General features: G+C 37.9%; 1 protein-coding gene across 38 annotated transcripts in view; it reads left to right on the top strand.

The window, feature by feature from the left end:
* The window catches only part of NCOA2 (nuclear receptor coactivator 2), a 297,091-nt gene that overhangs the window by 215,844 nt on the left and 64,059 nt on the right, over nt 1-17,188 (top strand). For 32 of the 38 annotated variants that reach the window (XM_054656809.2, XM_063817157.1, XM_063817177.1 and 29 more), the window contains one exon: nt 15,890-15,993. The exons of the other annotated variants lie outside the window; for them this stretch is intronic. In XM_054656809.2, coding sequence (XP_054512784.1) covers nt 15,890-15,993 — 104 coding nt within the window. The remainder of the gene's footprint in view (nt 1-15,889; nt 15,994-17,188) is intronic. 38 annotated transcript variants of the gene reach the window in all.

The following is a 17,188-nucleotide window of genomic DNA, read 5'->3' as shown; positions in this document are numbered from 1 at the left end:
GGATTACAGACGTCTACCACCACGCCCAGCTAAATTTTTTTTGTATTTTTAGTAGAGACAGGGTTTTGCCATGTTGGCCAGGCTGGTCTCGAACTCCTGACCTCAGGGGATCCACCCGCCTCAGCCTCCCAAAGTTCTGGAATTACAGGCATGAGCCATCACACCAGGCCTTACTTTCCTTCTTATAAATAGTTTATTATAGTAATTCGTCTGAAGAGCCCCTTAGATACTTTCATATACTCTACTAAACCCTCTCTGTTTTTGGAAATCAAGGTTTTAATTGAGCTCCCAATCCATATTCGGATACGTGAGAGCAAAGATCTAAACACCAATGAGTTTTATTTAGTTCCATTCCTGACTTAGTGACTCATAGTTTCTTTAGAAAGGACAGATAGTATAACTCCTCTTTGTATAGATGCTTTTGTAGTTCCATGATTGTAGGTTTTTCTCTAAGTCTACCACTTAACTGGGTTTAGTTTTGAAAAATTAACAGATTTCTTTTTATTCCTGCAGGGTATGTTCTTAGCCTGAATTTTTGAGATTTGTAAGTCTAATTTCCTTGGCAATTGAATTTATCCTGAGAGGATAATATAAGAGATTATTAATCTTCACATTTTTATTTTCCAAAAATTTTTTTGAGCTGTTATACTTCAGAGAACTAATTAGGCCCTGTTAGCATCCTGAGGTGTATGTATTGTTCCTGGTGTGTTGATGGAAGTTTATTTTGAGTTAAGTAATCAGCTTTGCTATGTTCATTCTCTGATGAAAGCATTCTTAGTGAAAATCTTAGATAATTAGAGTCTTTCTTTATTCAGCATCCAGATCAATGCTGTTTCCTATACTCTCCAAACAAGTGGAGTCTTCTAGCTAAATAAAGAAAAACGTTTTTAATACTTATGAATTCACAAATTTCAAATTTTAATTTTTATTTTGTTCATAAATCCCTAACACTTTAATCACGATAATCCACTAACCCCATTTCAGCACTTGGCTTAACCGTGGCAGTGCACCCTAAACCCTATAAGAGGCAGAGCTTGTCTTTTTCATCTTTGCATTTCCACCATCTAATATCATGTATTTTTAAAAAAGAAAACATAAACTACTACTTCTCTAAAACAAAATTACAAATGAAAATTAGAGAGTAAAATTCCTTGTCCCATGTGCTTGAAGTTGATGCTGTACAGCCTGCTCAGCCCACTTGAGGGAAACAGTGTTTTCTCCAGAGTGTGGGTCACTTGGGTCTACATGGTGTCTACATGGGTCAGCAGTTGCATGGTGGATGGAGATACACAGATGAAAAATGTAATTTCTGGCTCAGAGACTGGACAATCTTGAGGGAGTTCTGAGATCTAGATCAAATAAGATGATTTATATGATACAGTAAATGATATTATGGACATGTTGTGGAAGCACAGAGGGTAAACAGCTTGGATCCCCTGAAATTCTGAGATTTCCTTGAGAAAATGGCATCTGCTGAACCAAGAAGGCCCGTCACTATCCAGTAAATTCAGTGGCACCTAAGAGCCTAGCAATGCCACTTCAACCTGGCCAGCTCTGGTAGAGAGACACCCCAAATGAAGTGGAATTTAATGCATCGTGTTCCTTTGGCTGGGCGTGTCCGGAGGAAAAAGAAATAGGCATTTCCCATCCATAAGACAAATGCTGTTGGCAAAAAAGGAAGAAAGAAAGAAAAGAAGAGAAAGAAAATCCAGCATTATTTTAATTTATTAAAAAGAAAATGTACATTTGGTAAAGTATTCATGTTTTATTCTACTGAGAGTTAAATCAGTTTTATCATTGATAACTGAAGAAATTTTATTACTGTTTATACTGACTTTGATTTAAAATGTATTAGTAAGAAAGCCATAGAAATATAACTAAATTTAATTCATAACAGCAATGTCACAAAATAATTTTAATAAAATATACTTTTCTTTCTTGTAAGTTTCTGAATCCATTTCTATTCTCTCACAAAGCAATATAATCTTTCTGTTTAGTAGAAACTTGTCTATTTCTTTTCATTTTGACTTAGCCTTATGAAGTCTGTTCATTCCACTTTTCAGACTGAAATGATTTCAGGTTTTTTTTGTTGTACAATTAAATTATTTAAGCTAGTTTTTATTTGTAATTTGTGAACAGGTCTATTAGATTTTTGCCATTGTAAGACTGCTTGTCATTATAAATGCAGAATAATATTATTACTTCCTGCCTTTCTTCTGTAGAGCTCAGAGTGCTTCACATGCATTATTTTATTAAGTCTCATAACATCCCTGTGAAGCAGGGCATTTTGCAAGTGATTATGTATTGCTTTGCTGAATCAGCATAGCCTTACGGCATTATGATAAGCTTGGAAAAGATTGAGGTCGTGTACTAACTTGCTCTCAGGAAACCCTATATGCAGCCAAATATTTTCCTTGGCAATACAGAGCTGACAAACTGCCACCATTCCATTCTCTGGGAAGCCCACTGTCCGTTGATGTAATTTAAAAACAACATACAATGCGTTTTTGAAAAAGCAAATCTAAGACAGTATTCAGTTTATTTGAGAAGCAGGTGAATTACATATGAAATGAGTACACCATCATCCTCGTGTCCAGGCTATCAGCCTACAAAAAAAAGGCTACCTTCTGTTCTTGCTATGGCTCTGAAAACTGGACCTGCCCAGCTGTCACATCAGTCATCTTCAGCCTCACCTGTAAGCCATCACCTGGCAGGCAGGATTTCCAAAAACAGGTTTCTTGGATTCAACCCATGCATCTGCATTGAAGCTAAGCTTATTGTTTCAAACTGCCACTGGGGGAAAAATGCCATTGGGTAGAACTTTTCTGAAGTCTTATGATAGTATATTACTAAATTAGTTAGCATCTAGAAGCTTATGTAGGATAATTAAATTGAAAGAAGAAGAAATTTTATGAGGATTTTATTTTATTTCATTATTTGAATGGTTGTAGAATGGTGGGGAAGCATCTCTTGTGGTTAATATATGTAAAACAAAACTAATTTTAAGGTAATTTAAACCAGTTAATTTGATAGGGAGTAACTTAATTACCATGTCTTTTTCATATTTATAATTAGATACTGAATTGTGATATGTTCTATGGCCTATATGGATGATCATAATTAATTTTCTGAGAGTTTTTCGTTTTTGACTTATCCATCCATAGCCATGGTGCTCACAGTCTGTATATCTGTCTGTTGTGGCTCAAACTTTTCCATAACATCTACTGGAAAATTGTTAGACTTTAAATAGACATTTGTTCTGATTTCTTGCAAGTGGATTTGATTGCTTAAACAGTCCTTGTATTTGAGAGCACGTAACCGATATAAAATCTCAGGGAATTACTAAATTACTGAGGACATTACCATTTTTTCCCCTCAGGTTACAAAATTTGCTGCAGAATTAAATAAAATAAGAAAAGGAGAGGATTTGGTTATAGAAAGGTTAGTCTGGATACCAAATTTAGGAAACATTGTAAATGTTGGTTGGCCTTTGTTAATGTCATTTTGACCTCAGCATGCAAATTGTAACCACCTCTCTTTCACACTTGTGCTGGGCTTTGCAGCATGGAAGTGCCAGCCGTTTCTAAGGCCCTCACTGCTTCTCCTGCTGCCTGGTTGAGGCATGTCAATTTCTGAGTGATGCCGGTCCTTGTGTTCTTTTTAATTGCCTACTGCTTTAAATAGTTGTGGAAGGTTGGTTGATGATTCACTGCCATGCCTGCTTAAATTGGAGAGAATTTATGCTGTAAGGTATTTAAAGGGTCATTTTAAAGATGTATTTAAAGCTCTTCCTGTTGTCATTATGAAATGCAGTAATTATTGAATGGATATTTGACAGGACCTCTTTTTCTAGAATGTCCTTTGAATTTAGGTGTTAATAAAGATGTTAATAAAGAAAATTCACATTTTTACAAATTAGGAAGATCTACTTTGGAATTATTTTCCAAATGCTTCCTAGTCTTTCTTCTCACCTACTGTTTTACCTGATCTCTTACTCTCAATACAGTGAGCATGTTACACAATAAGACATACTGTAAATTTGTCTGTAAATACATATCAGGTTTATTTGTTACGTATGCAAACCTTGCTTTTAAAAATTTTGTAGTAGCATATTTTTGATCTTCAGAACAAATCAGGTCCTTTATTTTACCAGACTTTACTTCGCAGACTTTACCTGTCCCAGGTAACAGCTCTCTTCTGGAAGAGGGCCCTGATGATCTTAGTGCAGAAGATGAATACTTCATAACAGCTTTGTCCCTCGCAGCACCTTGCCCTCTGCAGTCAGCCCTGATCTGAGGGGCCTTGGTAGTGCCGAGTTCATAAGGACTGGGACCATTCTGAGATTAGCTGGTCAGGGGAGGAAAGTGAGGAGGGAGGACATACACTTTGTATGTAAAAATGTGAATTCAAAATTAAGCTATTTCAAGCATTTGAACAGAATCTGTTTCTATATGATATAAATATTATTCTTTATGTAGTTTTCCCCACAGAAGTTCTGTTAGGAAGAACATAGACCTTCTAATGGTTAGAAAGTCCCTGGGTTGTGAACTGAGACCCAGGATTATAAACTTTTTACACCATCCTTTCTTGACATCCTGGAGGATAAATCTGGGCTCCTTTCCCCAAGATGGGTTTCTCTGGAGAAAGAGAGAGAGAGAGTGAGAGAGTGTGTATGTATTTAGGTTTATTATTTGTATGTGCGTTTTCATTGTTAGGTGGCCGCATTCCTATACATAGTTTCTAATAGGTTAAAAAAAAAAATCCTGTGAACCAGGTAGAAAATAAACATACATGTAGAGAAGGACTAATGACACAACAAATAATGGCAGTTGGAGAATCACAAGAAATGGTAAACTCTGCCTGTAGTAACTGCTCAAATTGCCAAAAAAATACTTGAGACTAGACAGACCTATTCTCATATACCCACTTATTTTCCTCCCTAAATGTTCACTTAGAAATTACCTAGTTTTTGTCTTAGCAGTCAGCTTTCCAGAGAGTTGATTTGACTGAAGCAAATTCTTGGCTACTAGAGATCTTTGCCTGTGGGAGATTTGAGTGGTGTCAGATTGTAAACTTTTCTGGAGCCTGCCTCTGGAGTTGTTCCACCTCCATGCCACCCCACCACGTGCCCCATGACCCTGTCCACAGAGAGCTTGCACCCTGGCCACAAGCAGCCTGCACTCGCCTTACAGTTACTTCCTTTGTTCTCATGGTCTTTCTTGTTTTGCTCCCTGGAGTCTGCTGTCCTCTCAGCCCCATTCTCCCTGTGCCTTCATTGCTTGGCCAGAGCCATGGTGCTGCGTATATTTATGCAGAGTTCTCCCATTGTTAACACTGCTTTGCTTTCTCTGCTACAATGATATGATTTAGCATAATGTTTTAGGCTCTAAATTGGATGATTCTGTGTTCTATTATCAGCTTTTTGCATTAGGTACTTTAAATTAGGAACACCTGCTTTTTGAAAAACCACACTAGTGAGGTCCTCCCATGATTGCTCAAGCAAATGCTAGAATGAGAGAACTGGGAATAGATGGTAGTAAGCAAAATGAAACCGGGAATTTCAACCTCCCTATGATATTGTTAGAATCACAGTAGGGGAAAGGAGAAGAGTCTACATATGATGAGTTGTAGCAGTCTCTTTAGAATGACATCAGATCCTGTGTCTGTAGAGAGAAACTGGAAGGAAAAGATAACCAGATGGGAGAAAAACACAAGGAGAGAAATGCAAGCAGGTCTGAGAAGTGGAACAAAATGCAGTGGGGAGCAAGATGTCAGTGAAAAGGAAGTGAGGAGCAGGGAGGATTCCTAGGCATGGAAGATATGGCCCCAGAAGACAAATGAAGGTCAGGTACTAGGATGGTTTTCAGTCCTTTCGAAGCCTTGAGAGACACCCCTCCAGATAGCCACCATTAAGGTGAAGCAGCGGCCTGGGAGTGAAGCCTTGCAAGCTTCATAGAAATGAGGGTTGGTGGCAGAGCCAGAAAGAAGAGATAGCAGAAAGTAACCAGCCCCCCTTCCTTTCCTTCATCCTTCCCTCTGTCTTTCTCTACACGTTTATTGGCCATCTTTAGGGCGTTCAGCTTTATTTTAGTCATTGGATATTCAAAGTTGAATAAGACAGGAAGAACCTTGGCAGCCTCTCCAGGGATTTTAGCCCTTCGGCCAATCCCACTTTATAAAGCCACCTATAAAGCGCTGCTTTATAGGTGGCTTTCCTCTATCAGCTGTTAACCTTATCCTTAGAATCCAAGGCTTCTCGCAGCACTCTGCGTGGGAGGGACAAGAAACCTGATGAAGTGCTCTTTTATCCTGGCTCCCCAGGCAAATGTGACAATTTGTACAACCTCCACTTGGGTAGGTTTATTTTCTTAAGAGCTGTGAGTGGCTGGGAAAATCCCAAGGACTGAAAAAAATGTCTGTGTTACCCAGATCACTTTTTTTGTAAAGTAGGTTGTAACTTCCTAGATGAGAATCTGGACTAGTAAAGTAGGCTGGTTGGGGTTTTTAAACTTCGTGGCTCAGGTGTAGAGAAAGCCTTGGTGACTTTTCTTCCAAATCCTCTTCTCATTGGCCTGACCACCTGAGCTATTATTCTTGATGCCCTTAGCAAATACGGTCTGACCTTTTTTCTCATCCCATCTCTACCTAATACTTTGACTCCAAAAATAAAAAATCAGAGTCTTAAAATGAACCTCCACTATGTTAGGTATATGGTAAAGGTCTTCAAAACAGATGCCTCTGAAGAGACATTTGTGATATTTCAGCCCTGGCTAAATGGAATTTAATTTTAGCTCCAGCTGTGAAACTGTATTCACAGCTGTGAATACTGTGTTCAATATTAACACAACATCATTGAGCGCCCACTATGTGCCAGGCAGCAAATAAAAAGTCATTTCTTACAGCCAAGGAGCCAGCAATGCAGTGAAAAGGGACAGACATGAAAATAGATCATTTCAAAATGGTGAGGGGAATGTTAAGATGGGGATGGGCATAGGGCATCACAGAAGCACGGCGGCAGGGGCCTAACTTCGTTGACATGAGCTTTCTGGAGCTGTGGTGGCATCTTCCAAGAGAAGGGGTGTAAGGGCATCTGTGCCAATGGAACAATCTGAGAGAATGCTCAAAATCTTGAAAGAATGTGATGCATTTGGCGGGAGACAGATACTAAATATTGCTATGGTGTATAAGCTAGGAATAATGGGAGATGAGGTTTACTGCGCTAATAAACAGAATTGTGATTTAGGAGATTTTAAAAGTTGCACAACTAAGACCAAAGTCTTAGAATTTTAGAAACAACTTTTTAAATATAATTTTCATATTTTAAGCTATTTATCAGAAACTTTATTAAGTACTCCTGCAGTGTAACTTTGTTGGCCTTGCTTTTGAGTTGACATTCATATTTGGAAGAAATAAAACTTTTTTATAATTTGGTCTTTTGACAGGCTTACTCATAATCTTCTGAATAAGTGATGACTTCAAGCCTCACCTCACTTCTCATTTCTTTCACACCCATTGATTTTTTTTCCTTCTTTCATCTAATCTCAATTTCACCTTTCAACTTTCTAAGCAAATTATGATTCCTTTATTTCCTTGTTCAGGTAACTTCCAAAACTTTAGTGAGTGGAGCCCAATAAATTAGAATTTACTCTGAAATAGCAGTTTTTATATTTTATTTTGCCTTCACCTCTCAGTACTCCATTGCTGTGGAAGATACAAGTAGAGATGCACCATTATCATATCAGGGAATAAATGAATGCTGCCATAATAAATGTAGTAATATGTATAATATTTAATACTTGTTGGCTTTCAGTTCACTAACTTGAAGCACTTCTGAAGCCATGTTTCCATGGGTTCTTTCAGTGTCTACATTGTTTATTGTGTGCCTAAGTATTTTTTTTCTTCTGCAGTTGATCTTTAAATTTAAGCTCCTATAGGACATGAACTGTGACATGCAGGAATTTGGATTATATAAAAGGAAGATTTTGGACAAATTGTTATTCACTGACATGGCTTATCATGAAAGATTTTCCACTGCCCATTTTACCTATCAGTAAATTCAATACTGATAGGTACTATATGAAGTGGGCTATTATATAGTAATATGTATGGGCAATAGCAGAGGGAATGATAGTGAATTCCCATGAACAAAAGCATTTTCTATTAAAGTCTATTCTGTCTATACTCAAAGCCTAAATATTCTGTCTAATACTCAAAGTCTATTCTGGTTGCTGTCCTTTCTCTTGGTAACTGTAGTACATTAATTTTAAAAGTAGGCCTGTGTATTTCAAACTTGAGACATGATTTTTGTTTCTACTTAAGTAGTCATGCCTTATACCATTGATGAAAATGAAGCCAAATATGTTGCTTTCTCTAAAGCAGAGAGTAAGAGGGTTTTGCTGGGTGGAGATGGCCTTCAGATTGGTTAATTTTGCTATTTCTTCATGCTGAAGGGAAATCATGATGTTAAGAAGCTCAATGTCAGAAAAAGAGGGAGGCAACTTGCGGCTTAGGTTCCTCCCACTACTAAAGAAAGTGCAGCTGCGCGCTTTTAATATGCACGGCAGGAGACTTCAGCAGCTTGATGATATATAGTGCATTAATGTTGAAAAGATAAACACATTTTGAGAGCACAGGAAGGGCCTTGTGTTTTTATGTTAGCAGAATGCTTCCTAATGAATAAGAATGTGCTGCTGGCTTCACAAAGCCATATGGCAGCTTTTCTAATTTTAGTTGGGTGCAGATGCATAATTCTCTCATTTTACCTTCTAGAACCTTGGAGATGCTACATAACTTTTCCTGTAATATTTCATCTATAGTGCTTGGTCAGAAACTGCCCATCATTGTTTCAGCGACTTCTTTGCTCTGTGTAGGTCTCACTGCTGCTGGGTTTGACAGTCACTTCACCTGAAACATCCAGTTCCTTAATGCAGGAAAACATAGAAATTGTGGATGTTTTCCCATTAGAATCTTCAAATTTGTTGTGGAGGTAATTAGACTTGTGTTTGACGTCAGTCTACTGAAAAATTCGTAGATTTCTAGGTGAGTGATTTTACTCACTTTGAAGCAGAGGAATTAATTATAAAACCTACACAAAGTATCAGATTCCATTTTAGTCAGAGATTCTATCTAATTTAAATAATACAGCTTCTGTAAAAACAACTATCCTCAGGCTTGACCAAACAGAAAGATAACCTAAATTCTTAATTGTCTTTACACATCAGGGATCTGTAAACATGGGCAGTCTTAAAATGTCTCTATATATGTGTACATACCCTGTGGATTATCTCTCAGTAGACGCATTATTACAGAGTGAGTGACATTGTTTGGATTCTGACTTTTTAAAGATAGACTAATTTCTGCGCGTTTTCTACAGCCTCTTCAGATGATCCCCAAAAAAGGAAAAAGCAAGAGTATCAACTTCTACCATAATGACAGTGTCACCCTGTCCCTATAATGGGAGACATTTAATAGCATTTAGGTTTCTAAGTAATCAGTAGTGGTTGCCACTGCTGCTGCTGGAGTTAGAACAATTATGTGGCTGTCCCTTGAGCATGACTGCCACCCCAGTGAAGGGATAGAACTCTGTTCTGGTAATGCTTTGTGGAAAGACTCTCTGAATTTGTAATCTCAGTTCAGTTGCCTAATAAAAAATTGATTAAGAGTACCTAATACTATGAGATTAAATAAGCTACCAAAATTAATAAATGATACTTCAGAAGATTATGTAAAGGCCTTTTTTAAAACATCACTTGATAATTTAAAAATGTTTAATTGTACTTTTTAAAAAATAAATTTTTTGCTAGGATCAGTTTCTAATTTATTGTTCTCACCAGAAGACTGGAATTTTACTTTCACTTTATGCATGGAGCTGAGCATGGTGGCATTTGCCAATAGTCTCAGCTACTTGGGAGGCTGAGTCAGGAGGATTGCTTAAGACCAAGAGTTCAAGGCTGTAGTGTGTGATGATCACACCTGTGAATAGCCACTGCACTCCAGCCTGGTGACATAGTGGGATGCTGTCTCTAAAAATAAACAAATAAATAACAGATTTATGCCTGTACATGCCAATGAGCAATTTAATACAGCTGCTTCAAAAAATAAATATTTTTTCCTTGTATTTTCAAATCACTTATATTTCTAGGATCAAATTCTTCCCTGTTCACCTTTTCTTTTGTTCTAAGAGAAAGCACGAATAATAATTACTTATAAAAAAACCTATGGAATATAATATTAATGATTTTTCCCCAGTTTGTGGTATGACTCATCTTAACATGGTCCCTGAAGAGATGGGGTTTTGTTCTTCGCTTTGAAAGTGGAAATCTAATTAATTGGTGTTGGATTTCTGGAGCGCGGGCAAATGGAGAAGGAGATTGTGAGGGATTGCTGTTCAAGCAGCCACCCAGGAGGAAAAGGCGAGTCAGAGAAAAATTATAGAGGCATCCTTGGATGATCTCTCCAATCAGGTTTTGCATTTGTAAAACTGGGTGCTATTAAAAAGATCATAGCTACTTCCTACTGATCAGGTCTAAAAAGATCAGAGATATTTTATGATTTCCTTAAGTCTTTTGCGAGTGAGGAAGACAAGGATAGAATTAGTATTTTCATTGTTACTTTCTTAGGTTGTGGTCTTTATCTAAAAAGAAAAACTGTGGGGATTGGGCATGGTGGTTCATGCCTGTAATCCCAGCACTTTGGGAGGCCAAGGCGAGAAGATTGCTTGAGCCCAGGAGTTCAAGACCAGCCTGGGCAACAAAGTGAAACCCTGTCTCTACAAAAACAAAAAAAAAAATTTAATAAAATAAAAAGAATAACTTTAATGGTAAAAGCGTAGCAGGAAGAAATAATGAAGTCAGGGCTTAGAAGAAATATTCTAGTAGTCTCTGAAAATTTGATTTTATCATCTCTTTCTCTGATTTAAAAAGAGTTCCATCTGTAATAATGAGATTTCATAAGGTTTTGATCATATGAAACTCTGAGATGAGCTTTCTACTGTTGAGTTTACTGAAGGATATTTTTGTAACAGAATATATTTTTATGGTTAATGGATGCAAAAGATAGAAAAGTAAATATAGTTTGTGACCGCTGAGAAAACTGCCTTATTTAAAAATATTAAATAGTGTGTTTTAGTATAGTAATGCTGTACTTACAGAAGTATAAATATCTAAGGATTTAAGCTTATTTATATCAGGTACATAAAAATAGCATACTCATTACTGAAATGGTCTGTCAAGATACCAGTGTATGTCCGGTTAACATAATAGTATCTCTCTAAAGAGTCCTTTTCTTTTTCCTCCTCCCTTCCTCCCTTCTTTTCCTCCTCCGGTATAATTTCAAGGCTCAACTGAACATTCAACAGAGGTAGTAATTACTTCATGAAAAGTACCCAAATAACATAAATTTAGGGCCACTTTAATTTAGATTCCGATTACATTGGTAAAGCCATGTTTCTGAGTGTTTTCTGTCACTTCATATTATTGATTTTTTTCTTTTTAATATTGAGAAATGGTCAAAGCACAAATTCAATACAGAATTAAAGAATAGATGACAAATTAGCTAGAAAATACATATGTTTCATTCTTGTGAGAATAAGAGTAAGCTCTGAATTCTTTACCCTTTTTTCTTTTATTTGCTTAATGAGGAATAAAAATTTCTCATTCTCTTAATATATATAAATAGCATTTGTGTAGATATTGCAACACTTTTTAAAGCTTCTCTTGCAATTAACCTATAGAGTCATTTGGAATTTTCTTTCAAATCACAATTTCCACTAATATAAGTTTAGATTGATCTTGTGAACAACTTTGTTGTTTTATTTTCTGTCTGAGATTGCTAGAGTTCCAGCTTAGATCAATGTTTCGCCAGTGTTCCTTACCATGGGCTTTCAAACCAGGCTGAGATTTTGTAGTGGCCCGATGCCAGCCACACATCCGTCTCCACCTGTTTTCTTGCTGTCCACTTGCATATCCTGCAGAATCCAATTCGGTTACAACAAATGTGAAATACTTTCAGATATGTCCAGCCATTTCCATCCCTTTTTTTGAACTGAGGGCTTGCTGTTTAGCCCTATGTTGTGCTCATTTGGTTGGGTTGTATACTTTTGCCCTCCTGGACAGAGGGTGAGCCCTCAGCAGACGAGGATTTTTCACTTTGCTTCCCCTGCACAGACAGTGCAGGCCACAGACCAGACACACAGACATGGGCTACTCTGCCCATCCCAGTGTCACTGTTCCATTCCCTCATGTGGGCTCACATAGGCCACTCATTCTCCATTACTGGTGTTAGCTACTGCTTTCTTCCTCTTAAATATTTATCAGTTGACTATTTTAAAGAATAAAACAGCATGTTTTGCATTTATAAGTAATGTTTCAGGGTAATAATTATTTTTATCCAGGCTTTCCTCCATCCAGTTGTTCCTCAAACACATGTTTTGTGAGATCCAAATCATCTCCCAATTTAAATTGTAGGCCCTTACCCCAAATTATATCTGATAAATTCCTAAAAATAAAATACTGTACATATTTGATCCTGATTCTACATAACCTCTGACAAAAGTCTAAAATTCTTTGCCTGAGCACATTGCTAGAATTTAGAATACCCAGGCATGAAGACTTAGCAGTGTTGAGGAACCTGCCTGATTGAGTTATCTAAGTGTAAGGTTTTTGTATCACACAGAATGTTGATGGCTGAATTTAGATCCTCAGAAAGATTATCATACCCTGATAATATAAACATCTCACAAGGCCTACTTATTGTCTTTAAAAGGCCTAGAAATGGGTTACTATCACAAACATCATTATTTTGTATTTATTTTGCCCAAAAATGCAACATTAGTATAGATACCATAGGAAACAATAATTCATTACTATTGTGATATCAGAATCTCATGTGCCAAATAGGCTGATGTTTTCTAGTGAACAGCGATAGGCACAGGGTTGCCTTTGTGATTGGGCAGCTGTTGTTTCCTCTCATTCTCTCCCACAACATTAACCTAAATTAAATTCATTCTTAAAAAGAATAAAATAGGACTTGGATCCTGAGAGAATAATAGGACTTGGGATCCTGAGAGAATATGAGATGCCTTGAAACGTCTTGACTATAGCAAGATAAGATTGTTATTTAAGACCAGTTTTTAGGAAACCCTTTCCCATATTACTTGACCCTGTCCACCTATTCTATCTTCCTCCTCTACCCTGGAGGTCCTGTGAGGCAAAAGGGGAAAATTACTTTCTCTTTCCACACACCCTCGATCCCACTTGCTCCCATGCTTCTGGGAGGAAGTGCTGGTGGTGGGTCTAGCCTTTCAGTCAGCCCCCATAGATGCAGTGAAAACCTGGTCTGAAATAGGGACGGTGCTATTGAGGATCCAGACACAGTTCAAAAAGCTTACCTTCAAGTCGGGTAGCCTACTATTTTGTGGACTGTGTGTGTCACACTGTAGGAGGCAGGAGAATGGGGATATCCTCCTAGGAAGATGTATCAGAATCTCAGCAAAGCAGACCTTTCAAGCTGTCTGTGTGTTCCCACTGCACATTCTGATAGACCCCCCTCCAGGGAGGTTGTCTTCTCATGTTTACCATTGCATTTTGAGAATCACTGCTGCTACTGAAAGATGGGAGAATGTGACCCCTGATGGGATAATGTGACCCCTGTGAATAGTTAGGCGAAGGAAAGGCTGCAGATCAGTCAGTCTGTGGGATGTCAGCACATTGCTCCTGCATGTGGACTGCTGTAACACTGAAGACAATAAAGAAGTAAGAATGCAGTAGGACCACATAAATTATGACATGTTTTATATGGGCCTTGAGATTTAGTATTCATGAAACATAGGGATCCTTAGGTCTGAGGCACACTGGGGCCTCTACAACAAGGACTGTTAAGGGAGGTACACACCCGGTCCACATCCAAGAAGACCCCACAGAGTGTGGTGTGGATGGAGGTGCTCAAGGAAAATCCAGCATAGCTACTGTAGCGAGATGGCCCTTGAAAATTAGATGAAGCAGCAGGTAGCAGTACAAATCCTATTCCTGTACTGGTGGGTAGAAAAGTGAGCAGATCTTGAGGAGAAATCAACATTCTTAGAGAGTGAACTGCCAAAAAAATTAAAAAGTATGCCCCAGTGCACATTTATTTTACTGTGAGTCTATTTGGCAATGAAAAAGATTCCAGTAAAAGGGGGTGGGGGCGGTCACATGCAATAATTGGCCAAGCCAATCCTGTGCCTGGAGACCCTGAGGTATTTGCCGCCTCAGAAGAGACTGGCTGAGGAATTGGGATGAGACCAAGCCTGCAGACAGAACAAATGTACAGGACCCAGCAGTGAGGAGCTTGGGAAGGCAGCAAAGCCAGAAATGAAGCAAGGACTGACAAATCCGCCAATATTGAATTATGGAGGCTACCAGACAAGTCATATCTCTATTTATAGGCAGTCACAATTTTTTCGATCTAAAGAGGTGAATCAGGAATATATTAGAGAGTTGATAAAGCAGATACAGTCTGCTTATGATAAGCTCTGCAGAGAAATTACTACATTTGGAACTCAAGGAAGAACTAATCAATACAGATATGCTAGTATTAAGATACATTTGTAAACTTCTTTGTATTTTTAAAGAGTGTTTCACATACCATCCCATTTACTTTGGCTCAGTCCATGATATACGGGAGACAGGTAAATTGAAGCAACTTGCTCGAAGTCATACTTCTTAGTGGCTGAGTTTGAGCTTGAACTGCACAGGTCATCCTCCCCTCTGTGAAAGCTTTGTCATGGGAATAGCAAGATTGGGAGGACCCACATCATTCCTAATTGTTTTCTAGGTTCTCAGCCATAAATTAGGCTTTACAGATTTTCAACATACTGCATAAAATATTTTTGACAAAAAAAAATTATTAAGGTTCTGAAAGCAGGTTAATTCTGAGTGCTAAATTGATTTACAGTTTTCTATTTCTACGTTTAATTACAATGATAACATGCAATGTAAACAGGATATAATTTATTCAAGTACAAATAACTGTCACGTTGTTTTGTGTTGTTTTCTAGCAAGTTGTTGATATGTATGTGTTATGCTGTAAACTTTTTTTGGTGTTCTTGAAATAACTACTTTACCACATACGTTGATAAGTGTGCATCTTTTTCTTCTGTGAGCTTTTTCACAAAACATTCTCATTCTATGATGAAATGTCTTCCGGGGCCTTCCTGTCTTCATGAGCCTGAAATTTGCCTTGCACGTTTCCATCCAGGAGCGCACGCTACGCGCCTTTCTGCTAGATCAGAGGGCAGCCATTGAAATTCCCCAAGTGCCTGGTAGGGTGCTTCTAACCTCTTAGATGGAGAAGCACTTTGAACAAGTCAGGGACCAAATCTTCCTGTCCACTTTAAATGGGAATGTAAGCAGAAGTGGAACAGTAAAAGAGTCCAGGCAGACATTGCAGAATGTCTCATGGGGGCAGCCATAGCAGTTTAGGAGTCCTTGTTACTTCTTCAAATGTGTGCAAATCTATCTGTGATTATGCTACCAAATTCTGAACAACAGACCTTCCTTTATCCTAGTTTGGGGAATCTCCTGAGTAGAAATTAATTGTGCCATAGAATATAGCAGTTTCATAATCTAGAAAAAAATGCCTGTTGGGGACTGTCATGAAACCTCAAAATTCATTTTCTGGGCAGCCTGAAAGGGGATCCAAGCCACAGGTTCTAGAGGTGAAAAGTTAATGTTCTGGCTTCTGCTTCCAGCAGTTTCTCCCATTTAGGGGCAACAGGGATGTACTGTAACTCTTTTGTAGCTGCATCTGATCCCACTAGAGATTTTTAAAAATCATTACAATAAAAACATTTCTGTGTCACTCTGTCCTTGAAATAGCACTGCCATTTAATTCACACTTATGTTTATTGCAGAGAAAGCAGCAGCTGCCAACATAGATGAAGTGCAGAAGTCAGATGTATCCTCTACAGGGCAGGGTGTCATCGACAAGGATGCGCTGGGGCCTATGATGCTTGAGGTAGCACATCTTCATTTTAGTGCTGTATTTTAAAATCTTGTTGATCTTCACATTATTACATTTAATTTCAGGTGAATATAATTTAAGGAGAATCCACACTAGTACTAGTACTATGGACCTCTTGAGCTTGCTGATATGCCTGTGTGTCTCTATGTATGTTTTGGCTCCTGCTGCCAGTATATGTGTGTTTGAAATTAACATAGAATTAAATTAACTAGATTAGAGTAGACATTGACAAGTTGTAATTGCCAGTTGAGCATTTATTTGAGAAACTGTATTCACAAGTCCTACTAAATTCTGTGTTGTATTTTAGCTTGAAATGTTCTCAAAATTCTTAAATTTTGTACATGCCATGTACAAATGCCTATACATACAGGTTAAAATATGAGGACCAAGGAGGAGCTTTATGCTTTCTATTTATGCTATTTGAAACTAGCTTATTTATCTCATAAGGAAGAAAACTGAAATAATAGGCAAAAGGAACTTTTAAGAGAAGCATAAGGTTGGTCTTAACTACCTGTTGTTTATTAACTTCAGGAAGCTTTATGACCAGCTAATGTCTACAGTTTGTAAAGTACAGTTTTTCTATTTTATTAACTAGTACTAAACGCCAAGTGCTTTGCTGTACCTGTTCCAAAATTAAAATTCAAGATGTAGGTTATGGTAAGATGAGAAAAAAAAAAATGTCAGTGAATATATAACAAGAAACAGAGGAACCCTGATACATAAATTATGTCAGTTCTCAGGATAATTTGCTCGGCTGATGATACGATGAGGTTGAAAAGACTGCATGGCCAGAAGCTTTGCAGCACTGCCATTGTAGAATCAGCTAGCTTGCTGCAGCAGACAAGAATTAGTATTTTTAAAACAGAGATAACCAATAGTCCCCCTTATCTCTTTTTTTTCAGTTGATGCTTAAAGGGATTTTTATTTTTAGAAAATCTAATTCTATGAAAATCTACCATAAAATTGGGGGCAGGGTGGAGGGGGGGCACACAATAAAGACTCCAAGAGCATCTGACCCAGTCTTTGTATTTAGAAATGACAAACTTCATTTCCTGGGGCTGGACCTGCTGGCCAAAAGACTTTAAATGTCCCAGTGTTGGCCCTTGCTTATCTCCTCTAGAATCACTGGCTTGAAAACATTCAGCCTCCCTTTCCAGGAGAAAAGCAAAAACACACTTAACCCAATTTT

The sequence above is a fragment of the Pan troglodytes genome, chromosome 7 (assembly GCF_028858775.2).
Source record: "Pan troglodytes isolate AG18354 chromosome 7, NHGRI_mPanTro3-v2.0_pri, whole genome shotgun sequence".
Lineage (NCBI taxonomy): Eukaryota > Metazoa > Chordata > Mammalia > Primates > Hominidae > Pan > Pan troglodytes.
This window is presented reverse-complemented; position numbering and strand designations above follow the sequence as displayed.